Source organism: Echinops telfairi, unplaced genomic scaffold (genome assembly GCF_000313985.2).
Source record: "Echinops telfairi isolate 266 unplaced genomic scaffold, ASM31398v2 ScPeMD7_4;HRSCAF=17, whole genome shotgun sequence".
Classification (NCBI taxonomy): Eukaryota; Metazoa; Chordata; class Mammalia; order Afrosoricida; family Tenrecidae; genus Echinops; species Echinops telfairi.
Window position 1 is genome coordinate 28611500 of NW_022103900.1, and position 21322 is coordinate 28632821.

A 21322-nucleotide genomic window follows, 5' to 3' on the forward strand; every position below is an offset into this window, starting at 1 on the left:
ATCCTGGATTCCCTGTATTTTCAGTTCCTATCTGTACCAGTGTACCTCCTCTGGTCTAGCCAGTCTTGCAAGATAGAATTTGAGTCATGGTAGTGGGAGCGGGGAGGAAACCACCATGACTCAAATTCTAGTATTCTCACAAGTTGGTAGATTACTCAAAATAAATCCAAGATTAAAAACATAAATGTTCCATGTTTAGTATTTTACTTGAAAGCATTTATTCTATCATTAGAGCATGTTATGTTTTTCATATTCGCATCTTTTAAAAGTAAGAGACGTTTAAGTGAAAATCCATGCATTGATCATCATTTCACTTAGTAAATAAAAATATTAAACCTTATTTACAAAAATGTTATATACACTCTTACCTGTCATAACAGTTGATATCATCCAGCCAACAACCTTGCTTCACGATTTCAATGGAGCCAGAAATATTCTTCCAAGTAGCAAAACAATGCCGTCGTTTATCTTTGTCACCATAACAGGGTTCAACACCAGTTCGATTGGTTCTATCTCTTTCCCAATTAGCATTATAGAAAATACACTCCTGAGTGTCTGATCTGCCAAGTATAGCACCTAGAAAATAAGAAAACAACAATTTGATATTAACGGTTATTAGCTCTTAAAAGAGGTTGTCCCAATATACCAACTTCAAGTGTTGCTAACGTAAACACTATTTACTTGTCTTCCCTGAGTTAAAACGTTTGATTTAGGTTTCAAAGTATAATATTTTAAAAGCTGACCACATTTATCACAAGATTTCTCTGTAAAAGGCCAGGTTCACTTAAGCATATCCTTGATGAAAGATCAACCCTTGAGTAAATTTCTTTTCCATCTTCTCTGTGACAAGCTGGAAAGTAAGCTACAGCACTTCTCCTGTGTACTCAAGTATGATGGTTGCCTCAAGAAAAAAACCCTGTGTGACTGAGTTATAAACAAACTATGATTATTAATACTTGGCCATCTGGCAGCCCTGGTCTCAGAAAGTCTCCTAAGTGAGCCTCCATTCAAGAAAAACAACCAAAGGTTTACACTGCCAATGATACAAGTTGAACTTTCAAGTGAAAAACAGTTTCAAGAAACTTGTACATATCACTGTTAGTGACACCTTCTCAAAGAGGTCAAGGGTGATATAAGCAAACATGATTTTTAAATGAGTGTCGATGGCCTGCATAGCCCAAAGAACCAGTATTTCCTAAATGAATAACATGTGATGTAACAAAAGCATTCAGGTTTTTTTATTTTAAAAAGGTCCCTTCAGCGTGCAAAACCAAGCAATACATTAAAGGACAAAAAGTTCATGGATAGTCCCAAATCCCACAATACAACTAACTTTTTAGAAGTGATCTCTTATCTCATGGAAAAATAAGGCACTGGGATTAAAACCATTCTAAAATAAAAGGGCACAGGGGAAACTTTTCTGACTTACGTAAAGCTACAGAGATCAAGACAGTCTGATCACTGACAGAAATGTCAGTGAAACAATACAGAATCCAGAAACAGACCGACACATATATATATGGTCAACAGGTATACAATAAACGTGATTTCAACTCCTCCCCCACTAAAAGAACTTCAATCCATTTCTCATGCATTACACAGAAATTAATTCAAAACCTCAATTCAAAAAACTTACAACTGTTAGCCTTCCATTAGAAAACATAAATAAAAATCATTGTGACCAGTAATAAACTAATTTTCAGAGAAAACAAAAAGCCTATGAGCTATGAGGGAAAGAACTAATTAGATCTGACCAAAAAGTAAAAAGTTATATACATGAGGAATATTGTTGCAAAATGCTTCTCTGTTAAAGAAATGAGTTTCAAAGAACTCTCATAATTCAATAAAAAAATAAACTATGCATTCTTTTTAATGGACAAAATATTCTAACAATAGCTTTGTGGATTCAGAGGTGAATAGCAAATTCCATATGAAAAGATACCCAACATCCTTAGAGATATACAAATAAAAACCACAACAAGCGCCACTACACACTTATTAAGAGATTTAAAAAAAAAATTTAGTTAGTATGTAGAACACTACTGGTTGAAGAAATGCAGAATGATCCAGCCACTTCAAAATTAGTTGGCGCTACTTATATTCATGTATACTCTTGCTATACTACTCAGCAATAAGGAAAAGTGGCAACACAAAAACAAATGTTTACAGTGATTTTATTTTTAATTGTTAAAAACTAAAAAGTGCCCAATGTCTATTGCTAGTAAATGAATAAACATCCTTCCAATAAAAATGAATGACATAGCTAGTGAAAGCTGCAACTCCAGGTATGAACTTAAAACATACTATGCGAAGAAGCCAGATTCTAGTATATCGTATGATTCAATTTGTACGACATTCTGGAAAAGATAAAAGATAGGGAGAAAAATTGGATCAGAGACAATCAGGAGCTAGAGATAAGGGGAGGGGATTGATGACAAGAGTATATGAAGAAACTTTTTTTATACTTTAACTGGATTGGAGGTCATATGACTATATGGGCTAACCACATTTTATGTCTAAATTTCACATCTAAAAATACATTGTACTCTGTGTAAATGATACTTCAATAAATCTGGTAATACACAATTATCTGAAAATGATTAAACATCCCTCCATTTTCTAATTATGTATTTGTGTGTGGCCAGATTTCCTTTGTATAAACCAATCAACACATATCACAACAGATTGAATGGAGAAATAGACATGAGAATCCAATTGTAGTCTATCAAAACAATCACCAAAGAGATTTACTAAATGTTATGTTTTATGAAATAACTGATTTTTATTAAAATCTGTTCTTTTGTTAATATGTAATAAATTTGGTATGATTATTTTCAGATGAATTATAAGTATGTTAAATTTTGCTGTTTTAACTCCTAAGAGGGTAAACACTAAAGATAAGATCCATATAAATAGAAGCTCTTTGGGTTTTGAACTTTTAAGAATCTAAAGGGGTCTTGGTACAAACAAAGGGAACTACTATTCTAGAATATATAATGGGATGCAATTTTAAGCTGCTAGTATCCATCTCAGGGACTTCCTTTCCACTAGGGAAGAAATAATAGCATGAGCTGACATTGTAAACCGTGCTTGGTAAATCTATGCCAACTATATTTTATAAACAAAGGGCTAATACTATTACTACTTATGTGTGCAAACCAAAAGTAGCCATTTTCTAAATTATTTCTTTTTAAAAATTTAATGAAAATACTAACAATAATCTTTCTCCTTTATCAGATAATCTAACAGCAATTAATTGCTGTCCAAATGTTTATCGTAATACACAATTAGCAAACTTTCTTCTGTGATGACCAGACAAGTAACTTTGGCTTTGCAGGCCAGTCTCAGTTGCAAATATTAAATTTAGCATTGTAGAACAACAAATCAGCCTTAGACAATAAATGAGTAAGCACAGTTATGGTCCAATAAAACTTTATTTACAGACACTAAAAACTGAATTTCATCTATTTTGAACATATAAAAATCTTAATTTGAAAAAGATTCATACATAGTTCATGGGCTATGCATAACCAGGCTGCTGGGGTTGGACTTGGACAATACACTGTGATTTGCAAACCCTTGTCTTAAAACAATGTCCTCATTCCAAAGTGTAGTTAACCTGCTCTGTGTGTGTGTGTGTGTGTGTGTGTGTGTGTGTGTGTTTCACAGTGGTAAGAATTGCAGGTGGGGGTAGGGATGGGACAGGGAGGGAAATATTTAGTTAATGTTAAAAATCCCTATATAGCCAGCTGTCCATTGAATGGGAACACTACTTAAACAAAATTGACAAAAAATAGAACACTACCTGGAGCAGAAATGCCAAAAAGGTTTTACCTGTGAGTTCCATTCCAATCAATTAATAATAGCTACTGGGAGTATGCTATTGAATTAGTGTCTTAAAATTGAAAAGGAATGGAGGGGAAACAAAACAAGTGTTTTGTATTTGGTGACCCTAGCCTAGAAAAGGAGGGCTGTACTTGTCAACCTTCTGATAGCATAGTGGATTATGCTTTGGGTTGCTGACCACAATGTCGGTGGTTCAACCCACCAATTGCTCCACAGGATAAAAATGAAGCTTTCTACTCCTGTAAAGATTTAGTTTCTGAAACCCACAGGGGGCAGTTCCACTTTGTCCTATATGGTGCTATGAGTTGAACTAGATTCAATGGAAGTGAGTTTAGTTTCTTTTGAGTCTAGAAAAAGATGAACCTGGTGGCTTGATGGTTAAGCACTTAGCTGCTCACCAAGAGGTTGATGATTTGAAGAAAAGACCCAACAATCTGCTTTTTGTATAGATTATAGTACAGGCTAGGAAATCCTGTGAGGCCTTTCTACTCTGTCCTATCCAATGACCACCTATCCAATGCCATCAAATCAATTCTGATTCATGATAACTCTACACAACAGAGTAAAACTGCCTGCTTGGATTCCCCAGACGGTAAATCCCTACGAGCCAAGTATCACTCTTCAGTGGAGTGTCTGAATTGTTGCCCTTTCTTTGGTTAGTAGCCCCATGTATAACGCACTATGCTACCCTGGCTCTTTAGAGCTGAAAACAACTCATGACACACAGCAATAGAGTCAAGAAAAAGTATATTACAGGCCGTCTCTGGGTCTTTTGCACATGTTATCAGTAAAGCTCAGTCCCTGGAATAGGGCATCGTACTTGGTAGAGAGACAAGTAAAAGGAGGAAGACCCTCAACAGGACAGACTGACACCACGACTGCAACAATGGGCATGCAAACATGCAGAGAGCCATGAGGACGGCCAGAGCCAGGCAGGGCTTCATTCTGTTGTGTACAGGGTCACTGTGATGTGGAACAAAGACACAAACAATTAGTTTAAGGAGTTTTAGTGTACCTAAAAGTGTTTTTGTCTTTTTTTTTAATATAAATTTTATATTGTATACATCTGACTCGCATGAGATATGCACCATCCCTGGCTATTTCAATTTACATACTAATTTGACTCAAAGATAGAACTAAGAATGTAATCCAAGGACTGCCTGTAAAAGCCTCCTTATTTAAAAAAATACTTCTATGATGTCTTTTTTAATGGTAAATTGAGACTTCTGGATTTTCTCTATCTAGACTATCACTTGATACTAGAGGAAAACTGTGGCAGTTTCCCTATTCTTCCTAAAGCTGGTTCTTTAGTTGGTCTCTATTCCCTGGATGTCTAACGAAACACTATCTATAACATGATCTCTAACACGAGTTATAACTAGATATAGCAGATCAAATTACAGACATTTTTATGTCAAGCTCACATTGTGACTGTAAAAATATACTTCTTAAAAAAAGAACAAAAATCATTTTTATGCATTTATTTTCAAAAGCATCTCCCAATTTAAAAATTCCTGAAACTAAATCTCTATCCATAGGGTTAATTCCACCAAAGTAACTCTTTAAGGGATTAACCAGCTATTTTTATTAAATAAATAAGCATAAACATTTTCTCTACAGGGTTTAATACAGTTTTCAACCCATGATGTATATCAAAATTTGCTTTCTCAAACCCCTATGTTTGAGTTCCATTTGATAAATCTTGCAGAATCTACATATATAAAACATAGGTTTGTGTTGTTTACAGTCACAATTCCGTCTGAAATTGGGCATTATGTGATCTGCGGGCTGTGCAAGCACACTATATAGGAGCTCACTTCCAGTTGCCCTGGTCATCACTGCTGGCAGCGGCAGAGGCAATTGCAGCAGCTGAAAGAGCAGTGAGTGACCAGCTGTTGATGGAAGTAGATCCAGAGGAAGTTAGGAGGGAGGGAACAAAGTATGCTCAGTCACACCTGCTGTTACACCCATTTGGGCAGCAGGAGCAGCCTGGCCCTAAAGTCACTGTTGCCACCACTGCCTGCATGCTGGACAAAGTCAGGGAGTCCACACCCAGAGCTCTACCATCTGCATTCACCTGTCTGCATTCCATCCAGTGCTCCAGGAGCCAGGGTATGGGCCTTTAAATCATTCAAATCTGACTACCATCGAGTTGATTCTGACTCACAGCAACCCTACAGGACTGGGTTTTACCCACAGGTTAAAATTGCACCTATGGGTTTACAAGGCTGGAACTCTGTATGGAAGTGGAAAACCTCATCTTTCTCCCTCTAAGTAGCTGGTGATTTTGAACTACTGACTTTGTGCTTAGCAGCCCAACACAAAACCACTAGGGGGAAATCATGCACAAAAGAGCTGTTTTTCCTTAAAAAAAAACCAAAACTGTGAGACCTTGGATGTATATGGGGTGAAACACTGCCCATTCAAAAATATTTATCTGTACATGTATGTATATGTGATGTGTTCTGTGTATATTTGCTTTGTTTTGTTTGTCAAAGTCCCACTGGTGAAACAGTGCGGCTCTCTAGTGAATAACAACTGGCTTCAGAGACTGTCTTGAATTTGGAGTCTACATCATAAGCTGTGACCCTGAAAAAGTTAGCAAACTTTCCACTCCTTTCGTTTCCAGATCTATAATATTAAACAGATAGCTTTAAATTCAAAATTCATTTCCAGAACTATAATTCACATTAAGCCAAACTCTTCAGCCAAGAAACTGAACATCGATAGATCTAGTCACATAATCCAGTATCAGAAAGTTTTTATGTCCTCATACTCAAAAGCACTACTTATATATTAATGAATAATAATGTTTCCTTTGTCTACCATCAGAAAAATAAACAGAAATATACCTGACCTGAAATTTGATAGGACATTTGGCCACAAAATACCCATGCAAAAATCATACTTAAGTCTAAGATACTCTTTATAAATAAGTTTCACCTACAGAAAATACACCTAATCCTATCTAAAAAAAAAACACCATACAATATTAAAGTAACATGTACTGACAAGTAGGTTCCCACTTAAAACACCTCTATAGAACAGTGACCCTAATAAATGATTAAAAAAAAAAAAAGAACAGTGAACTGCCCCATTGGGTTTCCAATCCCTCAAAGTGGTTACTAGTTTCAAACTATCCAATTTTCTAGTGAGCATTCTTCCAGTTAACGGATTAACTACTGTACCAACAGGGCTCCTTGCAATTAATATCTCAATACCAATTTTACACAATCTGTTTCAGAAAGCAGAAGAAACTATTCCCAACTCATTTTATATGAAGTCAAAATTACCTTGATGCCCAAACCAGAAAAAGATTTAAAAAACAATCAACTGAGTCAAAGATAGCATATGTAAATGAGCTATAGCTTATGTTCATAAGTCCTCACTTAAATTTTAGCAAACAAAATCTAACAATGTATTAATATTTTTAATGTAATACATTACAACAAAATGAGTTGTTTTCATACCAGCATGTAAAGCTGATTCAACATTCAAAAATGTGTGTGTTCTTATGTGTGTGTACGCGCACGCGCGCGCGCACACACACACACACACACACAACCTAAGAAAAATCTTATGCTCATATGAATTGATGGGAAAGGGGTATAAAATGAAATTTAACACTCCTTCAATAATAAAAACTCTTAGTTTATTAAGAATAGAGGGGGGGCTTCCTAATTTCATAAAGCGCTTCTACAATAAAAACCTATAGCTCAAATCAAACTTAATGGTAAAAAATTGACTGTTTGCCCTTTACAATCAAGAATAAGGCAAAAACCCACTATTGTGTAACATAGTACTAGAAATTCTACACACTTCAATAAAGTAATACAATGTAATTAATGATATACTGATTAGAAAGGAATAAAATGGTCATCTATATACAAAACAAAAAGCCCAAACTCCTGTAACTTATTAATAAGTGAGTTCAGTAAGGTCACATGATACAATGTCAATGCATAAAATCAATAAATGCTGACACAAACAAGTTTAAGCATAAATTTAAACACAAGTTGAAGAAGAAATTTAAATTGCTCCAAAAAAAATAAAACTTAGATACAAATCTTATAAAACAAGTAAAGGATCGGAATAACAATTATTGAATGCTAATGAAAGAAATCAAAGTAATCCTAAGCAGAGAGACTGAGTTCATGTGTCACAAGTCAACACAATGAAGATGTCAAGTCTCCCTAAATTGATGCACACTTAATGAAGTTCGTATCAAAATATCAGCAAATATCTGAAACACATTTTAAAATGTAGAAATTATATACATATCTATACTTTTTTTATTTAAAATATGTACATATATGTAAAGAAAAATAAAGTTGAAGAAGTCGCACTTCGTGATGTTGAGATTTACTATACAGCTGCAGTAATCAAGCCAACTGTGGTCCTGGGAGAGGAAGAGACATAAATAAATAGAACAGGGGACCAGAAACAGGTCCACACAATATGCTCAATGAGTTTTTGACAAAGAAGAAAAAGCAAGTCAATTTATTTTCAATAAATGGTGCTGGAGCAACTGGACATAGTGTCTAAGTACACCTTGCATGCCCACCCACCCACCCTACTGTCATTCTGGTAGCTCTTGAAAGCCTAGCTCTTTCAAGAAAAGCTTCCCAGGCTAAATCTGACATTTGCATACATTTTCAAGTTTTCTCAAAGTAGGCAAAAACAAAGTACTTACAGTCCTTCAGTCAGAACTCCTCCTAGCTTCAAAATATACACTACTTGGAATCAAATGAAAAGTGTTTTATTTTAAATGCTTTTAATCAGTTGTCTATAAGGTGTCTTTTTAAATGTCAGAATGTCGATGGGTCTAAAACTATCCATCTTACTTGTCCTCCAAAAAAATAAGCAGATACTTAATAAATAATAAAAGAATGTACATTGTAATTTTTAAGAAGAAATTTAAAGAAAACTTGAAAACTGCATTGGTGAGATAAAAACTACTACCGTTTTATTTTTTTTCTCCTGATGGACAAAACTGACGTACCTTTTAACAATTTAAGAAGTGTTTAAAACATTTTGTCTAAGCTGACAATGTCTTTCATGGCTGGCCCTGACCAGCCTTTCCTCTCCACCTCAACTTAAAAATGCATGCAGTGGGGGGAGGGGGGAAGATCATAAGGTTGGAGATATCCCACCCCCAGTGGAATTAATGTGGGTGAAGGGAGACAAAAGACAGTGTAAAACTCAAAATAACAACAATATATAATTGACCGAGGATTCACGAAGATGAGAGGGTGTGAGGGAAGGAAGGGAAAAGAGGAGCTGATACTTAAGTAGAAAGAAAATGTTTTGGAAATGTTGATGGCAACATATGTTTAAGTGTGCTTAATACAATAATGGATTGTTATAAGATTTTTAGGAACCCCCCCCCAGTAAAATGATTAATAAAACATAATAAAATAAAGTGCATGCTGCCAACACTACATGGAATTATTAAAATATTTCTTAGGCAGCTTACAAATCTGAGCCTCACTTCTAGAAAGTATCCTCAGTCTAAAATTTTCTATAAATCACTAAAAGTACAGTATAAACAGGCATACAAATAAATGACTTCTCTAAATGTGTGCTTCTCAAAAGCAACACAATCCTACAGGAAGGAAGGGTTAACAGAGTTTCAATGTAATAAATCCTATTCCTGTTTCCCTTTCACAGACAATTGATCCTGCCACTCTAAGGGTAGACCACAAATTCAAAAAGAATCAGCTACAGAAGGCAGATCAAACTGAATATTTTCAATCCAAAGCATTTTAGAGCACAAATTTTAGATGGGGAAAAAAAGTACAAGAAAACATTTTACAAAAGAATTATTTAATAAAAGAAATGGTGAAATTTTTTAATAGTACACTTTTTCATAGCAAAAAAAACCCCAAACAACAAAACACTGCCTTTGAGGAAATGCTGACTGATAGTGACTCTCTCTGACAGGGAAGAACTGCCCTCGTGGGTTTCTAAGATTGCAACTCTTTGTGGGAGTAGAAAGTTCCATCTTTCTCCCTTAGAAACCTTAAAATGGTTCATTCCTTAAAATCACTTTCATTTGGTTGGAGCTTGTTTAAAAGAGAGGTGAAAAGATCAGTTCTTAGGGCTGAATGGTCTTAATCTAAAGCAGTGGTTCTCAACCTTCCTAATGCTGCAACCCTTTAATACAGTTCCTCATCTTGTGGTGTCCCCCGTCCCCCCTCCCATAATATTATTTTCGTTGCTACTTCATAACTGTAATTTTGCTACTGTTATGAATCGGACGACCCCTGTGAAAGGGTCGTTAACCCCCAAAGGGGTCGAGACTCACAGGTTGAGAACTGCTGATCTAAAGCTTTGTCACCTATCCACCCAGCTTTGTCACCTATCCACCCACCTCACCCAGCTGAAAGCTTGCTGAGGCCAAGAGGCTCCCTTAATTTTGAAAATGCCAAAGATGTGAGTTTCCCCTCGGTAGCTATCATATTTATGGTCTTCTGCAACCAATTTCTGAACTTCTGCCACAATCCCTTCATTTGTTAAGGTGGACAGTCTTCCCTCTTTTGGGTCATCTTTGAGATCTTCCTGACCTACCTTAAAATACTTGATCCATCTAAAACACTGTTGTTTTATGTGGGACAGCATTCTCAAAAATTTGCTGCAAACCTCCAGTGATTTGGAAGATTTGAATTCTGTGAAAAACTTATTAGCCTGACCTCAAATTTCCCATGGAATAAAAAATGTTTGTTGGTTTGAAGAGGCAAAGGCAAATGTATTACCAATAGAACTTGTCTGCAGCCATCCACTAATCGTAAGCACATGTTAAAGCACATTTTGTCTGGAATGAACTCATGTATTTATTAACCGGAACCCTAAAACTTTTCTACTAACCCTAGTATATACAATTCTTTAAACCAAAATGATCTAACAGTTTCTCATTATGCTAGGTAGTCTTGCATCTATCCAAAAAACCTGCAAGTTGCATAAATGGAGATTTCCAATTTTCCTGAATGGGACCTCTTAAAAATTTTTGACCAACTGAAAATATTTAAAGGAGTCTGATGGTGCTGTGGGGTAGGCACTGGGCAGCTAACCACAAGTTCAGTGGCTGAAACTCACTATTCGCTCTGCCAGAAAAAGAGGAAGCTGCCCTTTCCCATCAAGATTTACAGTCTCAAAAACCCAATGTAAGGTTACCATGAGCTAGAATAGACTCAAAGGCAAGGGAGTTGATATATATATATAAACCTTTTACTAACCTTTTACTACACAAAATAGTAAAGAATGTGTTACATACAACATTGCTTACTTTTATTCATTAGTTCAGCTTTAGAGAGGTCTTGAAATCATAAGGCACACAAATTTCACTCAAAACAATTTATTCAAATGTCACAAACATTCTTAAACAGTGTCATCTCACTATTTTCCTTTTTGAGTCATTGAAAAGTAACCTAAAGCCAATAATCTTTGTTTCCATTTAAGTTGTTTAAGAAGCAATTCTTTGATGGTATATAAAATAATGTCACAAATATGTAGTTACACAGAACTAAAGACAGTTGGCTTCTTTCACTGTCCAACAGGTACACATACCATGATCACTTAAAGTTCCTACTTACAATACAACTTTAAAAAATGATCTTTTAAAGATGCTTTTACAACAAATCATAAGAGTTCAACTCCCCCCCCCCAAATCAATTGTTAAAACTCTGCCCCACTTTATATAATCTACCAGGAAATATCTATATAAGCATCAAAACTAGCAGTGATTGGAATCCTTTCAAACTCATCTATCTCCTCCAAACATTACAATGCTATTCAAACTAGAATCCTAAAAATAAACAGCCTTATAAATTACAAGATGACTAATTATTTGAGGAATTTTTATAGAAAATTTGCTTTATAATGGTCATATAAGATTGTGCTGTAACTGAAAACACCAAGATTTAGACTGTAGATAGTGCAGTAGGAATTTGAAGATGACAATCCAAGACCTACATGAGACTATGAGCTCCTAAAACAAGCCCTGATCACACTTCTGTACCATCAGTGCTTGGTACAATATAGAAACTCAATAAATGTGCACTAAATCAGTCTGCATCTCCTGCAACAACAATAAGAGAAGCCTTCATGGAGGAAACGGGCCTAAACTGGGGCTCGGGCTTCTAAGGAGAGAAAGAACTAACACGGAGACAGGGAAGATCGCGACCAAATAAACAAGGCTGGGAATAATCGGTGTTTAACAAACAAACTGCTCTGACTGTGTCCCATATGACTTAGCATTAGATATAACTAGGGCAGGCTCAGAGGCATCAAGAATTAAGGGGGGAAAAGTTTATATAAATATATAGCAATTGTCAAATATTTTATTTTACTTGGATCCACAATCAATATCCGTGGAAGCAGTAGCAAAGAAATGGCAAATGGGCTGCAAAAGACCTTTAAAGTGTTAAAAAGCAAATATGTCACCTGAGGACTACGATGTGCTTAAACTAAGTCATGGTATTTTCAACTGTCTCCAATGCATGGGAAAGCTGGGCAGTGTACAGAAGAAGTGACATTTTTAGGATTATTCTCAAAATAAGGAGTAAATTTGTATTGGCATGGGAAGAAACACAATAAGCTACAAAATAAAAGTTAAAGAATGATTGGATGGTTATAGCTATCAAAAGAAATGGCAAGTTAGAGTTAAGAGAGCAAGCTCTTGTTATACATGAGTCACTTATTTCGTCTCTCTTCCCTTAAGAAAGGAAGAGATAAAGCTTAATGTGTTGACTGGCTGATTGTTTCATCTGGTCTTATATCACCTGGCCTAACAATGCTTGCTTGCATACATTCTATCTATCTTCAGTTTCTCTTTGTTGCTATCTTCCTGATACTTGGTCACTTTCATGAGAGAGAGAAATACATTGTTGGGAATAAACAACTTTCTTCAAAGATAGAGCACAACAGAAAACAGCTTTTGCCTATAGGCACAAAGCATATGGGGTATTTATAAATGCCTAGATTTCAGGCTTAAAATAGTCCTATGGCACTCAATCAAAACAGGAATAAGTAGATACAAGTATTACCTAGACTGTGCAAAACTGATTTCTGACTTTATATGTTCATCTTACCACTGTGACTGTAGCTAGCCAGTATTCACATCATAATTAATAAGCTATTAAAATGGTACAGTCAAATGTGAGCATGCACTTAGAACAAGAGTAAAAGATGAGGCCAACAAGCACATGAACAGATGCTCTGCATCAGTCATTATTGTCAGTTGCTGTCAGATTGCCTCTGATTCAAGGCAACCCCTTTTACAACACTGCTCCATCCTGTATTTCTACAGCATGACCCAATGGGGATCAGACTATTGTGATACATAAAGATCCTATTGGCTGATTTTAAAGAGTAGATTGACAGATCTTTCCTCCTAGTCTGCTTTACTCCAGAGATCCAGTGAGCAACATACAATGTGCTAGCCTTCACTGACAGTTGACAGGGAATCAAACATGGGTGTCCTACGTAGAACACGAGAATCCTGCCACTGAACCACCAATGTCTCATCATTAGTCATTAAGAGAAAAAGTTGTCTTCAACTAAAATCAACTCATGGTGACACAATATGCAAATCAAAACCACAATGAGATGCCACTTCATCCCCACAGAAAGTGTTAAAAACCAAAAACACCCAGAAAATAGCAAGTAAAGACATGTCTTATTACACTGCTTTATTGTGCTTCACAGATACTGCGTTTTTTATAAACTTTGTGGGAACTCTGCATCGAGTACATCCAGTGATGCCACTTTCCCCAGAAGCACATGCTCACTTCATGCCTCCTATGCTACATTTTGGTAATTCTCACAATGTTGCAAACTTTTTTTATAATGCTATTTGCATGGGTAACAAGCTACAGCAAAATGTAAACATAGCTTTTATATACACTTGGAAACAAGAAATTTCAAGTGACTCGCTTTATTGTGATATTTGCTTTATTGGGGTGATCTGGAAATAAAATAGCAGTATCTTCAAGGTATACCTGTATTGACAAGGACATGGAGAAAACGGAACCTTTATCTATTGCCAGCAGACACACAAAATGGAATGGCTGCTGTGGAAATATGTAAGGTCTCCTCAGCAAATTACACATAGAACTATAACCAGCAATGAACGCAGGGCCACAACAAGAAACGTGAACACCAAATTGACTGCAACACTCTTCACAACAGCCCAAAAGTGAAAATTCCCTGCATGTCCATTAACAGACAAATATAGAAAACATGATATATATACACACAATGAAATATAATTGAAATGAAATCCTGATAGATGCTATAAAAAGAAATGAAATCCTGATAGATGCTACAACTGTGAAAAAGAAAAAAATTTTGTAGGATCCTATTTACATAAAATAAGCACATGGATGAGATAAAAATTTATTTCTAGAAGACAAGGGGAGAGTGTCTTGGCTCAGAGGGTGTTGAGTTTCTGTTAATGTAGTAGAATAAATTGGTAAGAGACCGTGGTGAGAATACAACAGCTTGAAGACCATAACAAATATCACAGGCTTGAACAGGTACAAAAATACTGAATTGACCAATATTTGGTTACCACAAAGAACAAAGTTAAAGTCTGAAAATCAGAATAATTCATTTTAACAATTTTGTTAGCACTTTATCCACATATCATATAATTCAAGATTTCAATCATATCACAAAGAGTTGTACAATCTACTATAATCATTTTTACATTTTTTCCTTCATCATACTCAATGTTATTCATATTATTTTTTCAACGAGGCAAAAAATATACAAAACAAACATTCTCCAATTCAAAAACTTCTATCTTTCAGTGGTTATACTCTTTGTGTTGTACAACCATTGATAATCCCTCTGCAAACTGTTCCACCATCATTAAAAAAAACTCAATTCCTCTTAAGCAAAAACTCTTCCTCTTGACCCATGATAACCATAGGTAAACGTTGGTTACTCCTTAGGTTTTCGACACTGTCTTTTTTAAAATTATTTTATTGGGGGCTCGTACAATTCTCATCACAATCCATCCATACATCCATTGTGTCAAGCACATATATACATTTGCTACCCTCATCATTCTCAAAACATTTGCCTTCTACTTTAGCCCTTAATATCAGTTGCTCATTTCCCCCCATCCCCACTCCCTCATGAACCCTCCATAATTCACAAATTATTATAGTTTTATCATAAGTTACACTGTCCGACGTCTCCACCCCCCCTCTTCTCTGTTGTCCTCCCCCAGGGAGGAGGCAATACTTAGATTCTTGGAATCGGTTCCCCCTCTCTATGCCACATTCCCTTCACCCTCCAGGCATCGCCGCTCTCACCACTGGTCCTGAAGGAGTCATCTGTCCTGGATTCCCTGTTTTCAGTTGCTATCTGTACCAAAGTACATCCTCTGGTCTAACCAGATTTGTAAGGTAGAATTGGGATCATGATAGTGGGAGTGGGGAGGAAGCATTTAAGAACTAGAGGAAAGTTATGTTTCATCGTTGCTACTCTGCACCCTGATTGGCTCGTCTCCTCCCCAACACCCTTCAGTAAGGGGGTAGACACTAAGTCTTTATGAGATCACAGCCTCAACTCTCTCCTTTGGAGCTAGTGATGGGTTTGGACCGCTGACCTTGCAGTTAGTGGTCTAACACCTAACTCACAGCACCACCACATCCTATGAAAAATTACCAGTTTACAAGCAAACATCCCTTCCCCTAGCCCCACTGCTACCTGGTGAGCTAAAGTGTTACATGTATCTGTAATGTGATGCTAACCATCTCTACAAGTTGGGGGTGGGAGGTGGGGAGGGGGAGCAGGGTGGCAGCAGAACTCTCAAGTATAAAAGTCCAAACAATTCAAAACTGTGTTGTTCAAAGATCAGTTGTAAGTCATACTTTGATTTTCAACTACATTGTCCAAGAGTAACTGTACACTGGTAAGATACTATTTAGACTAAGAAAGATCTCCAGTGCTTTAATAACTTGAGAAAATGTAGGCTTTCTTTTAATAAATAATCAAACTCTGAGGCAAAATACAAATAAATCACATCAGCTGCTATGAAAGTAATTTGCAATATTACCCTTACAGAACCAGCAACGTCAAGAGAAATAAACTTTAAAAGCAAAAATGTATCACAAAAATTTTTATTAAAAATTATGCTTAAAATCAGTCATTAAAGGAAATTCAGAATATTTATTAGAGTAGCTCTATATAGAAATGAACTTCTATTAAAGGGGAAAAAACACACTGTTAACTCACATTAAATAAAGCGATCACTAGCATTTTTTTAAATCACAGTCTTTAGTAACTGTCAACTTTGTTACTTCATCTTGAAAGGAGGTAGATTCCTAGTATTTTTCTATATTGGCACAATGGGTTAAGCATTGGGCTGCTAACCACAAGGCCTGTAGTTTGAACCCACCAGCTGCTCCACAGGAAACATGTGAGGCAGTCTACTTTCATAAAGAGTACAGCCTGGGAAACCCTGTGAGTTGGAATCAACATGGCAACAGAGGGGTTTAGGTTTGGTGCATGCATATCACAGAAGCCGAGTTCTGATGGTTCTGAGCTGGTTTTCAGCATGAAGAAGAGAAAGTGCCCTAAACCTTCCCTAAAGCCCAAAATGTCCCAAAGGACATCTGATGTACAAGTTAGAAATATGAGGAAGGAAAATCAGATTTCAAATATAATTTCTGTGTAGTGATACAAACATTTTAGGCCCTGTCAATCTGGATGTTATTTTTTTCTAAACTAAGCACCTTCCTACCACCAAACAATCACTTCTAAAGGGAAACACAAACAGTTTTTGGCATTCTTCCCAGAGTTAGTTTTTTTTTTGGTTTTTTATTTGCTTTGCCTGTTATATTCCATACTGACTATCGGAATGACAAAATATTGCAAGATTCCATCCATCTAGCTCAAGTAATATAAATAAACTGAAAACATAATGAGTACAGGTAAAACACAAACATTGTTCGGTCCACAATTTGAAGAATATAAATGTCTCAATTTTTCAAGCCCATTTCCTTAAAAGCCTCCACAGAAAGTCTTAGAACCCCTAAAGTATAGCAAATTTGAGTGAATTTCCTTTTTTTTTTTTAAACATTTTATTAGGGGCTCATACAACTGTTACTGCAATCCATACACACATCAATTGTGTAAAGCGCATTTGTACATCATTCTCAAAACATTTTCTCTCCACTGAATTTCCTTTTTTATAAAAGGGACCAGCAGGTCCATTTGGGGGAAGGGAGTTCCTTAACATTTTTTAATTTATTAGTTTACTTAAAAGAGCAAATCATAAAACTCCAGATTTCTCATTCAATTCCATGGCAGCTGGAACCACGTTTAAGATTGCTATTCCAGGATATCTCATGAAAACTTTGCAAATTTCCAGACCTTAGTCTTCCTGTTTCTTTTTAATCACTAAAAGGAGGTGAGTGGTAATGGTGTGGTTTGTTTTTTTTTAAGAAAAGACCCACGGCTTTCTTCTAATCCTGACCAGCATGAAGTAGGCTTCTTATGACCTTAAGGGGGAGAAATGACTCTTAAGCAAAGGGGGAAAAAAAGAGCCCACTTTACGCTTCAAAATGAGGAAATTCTACCCTTCTTCCCCTGCACACCCAGCAGTCACGCTTTATAAAATCTACATTGGTGACAACACTATGCCTTCTACCTTTGGCATTCAACAAATATATATCTATATTTGGCATTCAACAGAAGCCCTTTGGCATTCAACAAATATGTAACTATAAGTCAGGTCCTGTGACACCTACATATCCATCAGGAATAATGAAAAAGAAAAGAATGTCAATGATTGAGGAATTTTTGACACCAACTTGGGAAGAAAGTTAAAATGAGAGGTTTGATTTTCAAAGTTAGGTGCTTAAAGTAAGGGGGAAACGCATTCTGAACCTCAATCAAGGCCTATCCTACTCTCTCCTGTAAGGAAGTATAAAAGCAGGAATGACAAGAGATTACAATGATTAAAAAATTTGAAGTGCTCTGTATTAATCAACTTTTTTTAAAAAGAAAAAATATATTAGAGGCTTTAAAATGTAGCTATTTGCCTTGGAACTGAATTTATAACGTAAAAAATGTATTAAAGAAATATGCAAATTGAGTAAGATAAAGTTAGAATACAAAAGTGCTCACTAGTCATCTCTACTTCTTACCACTGAGCAGCCACTCACCACCTCCTTACAGGCACAGGAACTACATTATTGGGAACCCTGGAGGTGCAATGCTAACTTAAAGGTCACCAGAGCAAACCTATTAGCCACTTCCTGGAAGAAAAGCCCTAGTGATCTACTTCCATAGAGATTTCGGCCTAGGAAACCCTACGAGGCTGTTCTACGCCACTCTGACTTGCCTTGGAACTGATTCAAAGGCGTACAACTAAAAGGAGGATGCCTTAGAAAGTTAAAACTACTATACTATTATTAAAAAAAAATTATTAGCTAGTAAAACTAATAGGCTGTTCTCCATAAAGATACAATGATACTACACCCTCATCAATACAACAAAATATGTTATCTAGCTCGTCAATTAAAAATTTACAGATTTATGAAACCCCAAGAACACACAAAATCAGATTAAAGCAAACAAAGTCACACCTCTAACTTATAGCCCATTCAATAGTTTTCCACTACCCTTGACTTTAAAATGAAAATCTTTATTAAATCCTATAAAGTCTTCCACAATGTAATTCAGTCTCAACTCACAATTGACAAATGAATTGCTTCTTGGAAAACAGACTTTCAGGCTTTAATACATTCTTCCTACCATCCATAGCATCCTTTTAGTGTGTGAAATCATAAGGCGTGCATGCACAAGCAGGCAGGCACACACACACAGGTATGCAACAAGTAATTATACAAAGGCTAACAGCTCATTTCCAAGCTGGGAGTATACTATTGCAATTTATGCTTTAGTGAGAGTGCCTTCAATTCATGCATCTGCTGTCAACAAGAACCAACAATATTTACCAAAGTGTGAACCCTGCACAACCTTCATCAAAATCATTAAAAAGCTGGTTTGGGGGCACCACTCCAAGTATACTAGATCAGATTCTTGCAAGGCTTATTACTGGTATGAGATGCTGCATTTTCATTAAACACCCTAAGTAGCTCTTTTTGTACTCTCTAATAACCAGCAGGAAGTTATCTACAGGTATTAAATAAACATGTGCTGAAGCATTAAATATTGTAAGTAACCTCATAATAGTTTGCCCTGTTTGGAAATGGAGAAAGTGGGATTATATTTCATCCCCAAAATACCCTAATAGTAGGGTGGCTTTTTGTTCTGGGTTAGTTTTTAGTTTATTTTTTTTAAGGAGTTAATTGTCAGAAAGAAAAAGTATTGAAAGATTATTAATAATCCTGAACGAGAGCAAGATCCCTGGTGGTATAAAGGTTATGCGTTAGGCTGTTAACCACACGGTCAGCAGTTCCAAACCACCAGCCATTCTGAAGGAGAAAGACGAGGCTTTCTACAGGCTCACAAACCTACAGGGGCAGTTCTACCCTGTCCTATAAGGTCCCTGTGAGTTGGTATCAACTAGACAGCAGGAAGATGAGGAAAAAGCTAGAGTCACAGAGATGGCCAGAGAGGGTATTCATAACAGTAGTACACTAAACTTAAAAATGTGAACAGATATTGGTTGTCTTGGCTATCTAGTGCAGATATAACAGAAATGCCACAGTGGGTTGCTTTAACAAATAGAAATTTACTTTCTTTCAGGTAAGGACGCTAAAAGTCCAAATTCAGGCTCTAGGGAAAGGCTCTCAGTTTTGCCAGTTCTGGGGAGAGGTCCTTAACCTTTTCTCTTCTCAATTTCTGTTGTATTCCTTGGCTTTCTTTTTTTTTTTTTTTTAAAGATAATTTGGTGGAGGCTCTTACAGCTCTTAAAGCAATCTATACATCAACTGTATCAAGCATATTTGTACATATTGCCATAATTATTTTATAAACATTACTTTCTAGTTGAGCCCTTGGTATCAGCTACTTTTCCCTCCCTCTCCCCATCTGTCCAACTTCGTGACTCCTTGCTAAATTATAAATTATTATTTTCATATCTTACATTGACTGCTGTCCTCCTTCACCCATGCTTTCTGTTGTTCATCTCCCTAGGGGTTGAGGGGGGAGGCTCTTTCCCCCATCTAAGCTCCTTATTTTTAGGTTCTTAATCTGTTCTTTTTATATCTGAAAGGTGATTAAGACACACCCATCACTGATATGTTTGGATTAACATAACAAAGATGATCACAACCCCAAATGGAAATGTAGCAGCCCAACTCCTAACTACTATAACATGAAAACCAAAATCGCACTGCCATGGAGCCACAAACAAACAAGCAAACGCACTGCCATCCAGTCAATTCCAAACTCACAGCAACCTGTTAAGTCAAAGTAGAACTGCCCCTATGGGTTTCTGAGACTTGAACTCTCTACTGGAGTAGAAAGCTGCATTTTTCTCCTGTGGAGTGGCTGGTGGTTTCAAACAACTGACTTTGCAGTTAGCAGGCCAACATATAACCATTAGGCCACCAGGGCTCTCCAAATTACAGCTACAGGTGTTTAAAAACTAAATAAATAAACCCACTGTCATGTAGTCAAAGCTGAGGTCCCTAACTTAGTTTCAGAGTCTTTTAAGACTGTAAATCTCTTTGAGGGTGGACAGCTTCAACTTCCTCCCAAGGAGCAGATGATGACTTTGAATTGTAGCTCAATGGCTAGCCTGCAGCATCAACAAGGCTCTTTACCCGCAGATATATGGGTTAAGATTTACAAGATACATTATGGGTTAAGATCTACCCTATATTTTGGTAGAACATAATCTTTAACCTTAGTTCCTTTCAGTTATTTTTTTTAATTATGTACTTACTGGTTTGAAAGTCTAAGTACCTGTTTAGCCTCTATGCAACTAATAAAAGCAAAAATTAAATGAAGGTGGGGAAAGTCAAAATAAACTCATTACTTTATGGCTAGGAGGTCTAGCATCAAATAAAACTTAATGAGAAATGTTTTTCAGGGTCTCTTATGAGTCAGAATCAATTGACAGCAATCGGTTTTGTGGGATTGGTCTGTAAACCTTACAATTAGTAGGAACTCAAAATTTAGTTTTTTTATTCATACCTATTTTTACAACCTTAACAACATATTATTTAATCATCAAAGTAATTATAAAGGTAAACAGAAAAAGTTATCTTTAGCCCTACTGAACTATTCCAGACTCTCAACACAATAGACATGTGTGCAACAAATGAGTACTAAATAAAACATTCTTAACTTTACCCTCACAGATTGACTCAGAAGGTTGTTTTTTTTGTTGTTGTTTTGTTTTATTAAAATACTTTTATTGACATCTAAATAATATATTAAATAACTCAATAGTTAGGTATATCAGAGATAGTTGTGCATTCATAATTTCAATCAAATTTACATTTTTTTCATTATTGTATCCATTGTTATTAGTTATCCATCATAA

General features: G+C 36.1%; 1 protein-coding gene across 2 annotated transcripts in view; it reads right to left on the reverse strand.

Moving 5' to 3' along the window:
• Positions 1 to 21322, reverse strand: part of ACVR2A (activin A receptor type 2A) — a 106001-nt gene that overhangs the window by 42515 nt on the left and 42164 nt on the right. For both annotated transcript variants that reach the window (XM_004703836.2, XM_045299295.1), the window contains exon 2: positions 369 to 576. In XM_004703836.2, coding sequence (XP_004703893.1) covers positions 369 to 576 — 208 coding nt within the window. The remainder of the gene's footprint in view (positions 1 to 368; positions 577 to 21322) is intronic.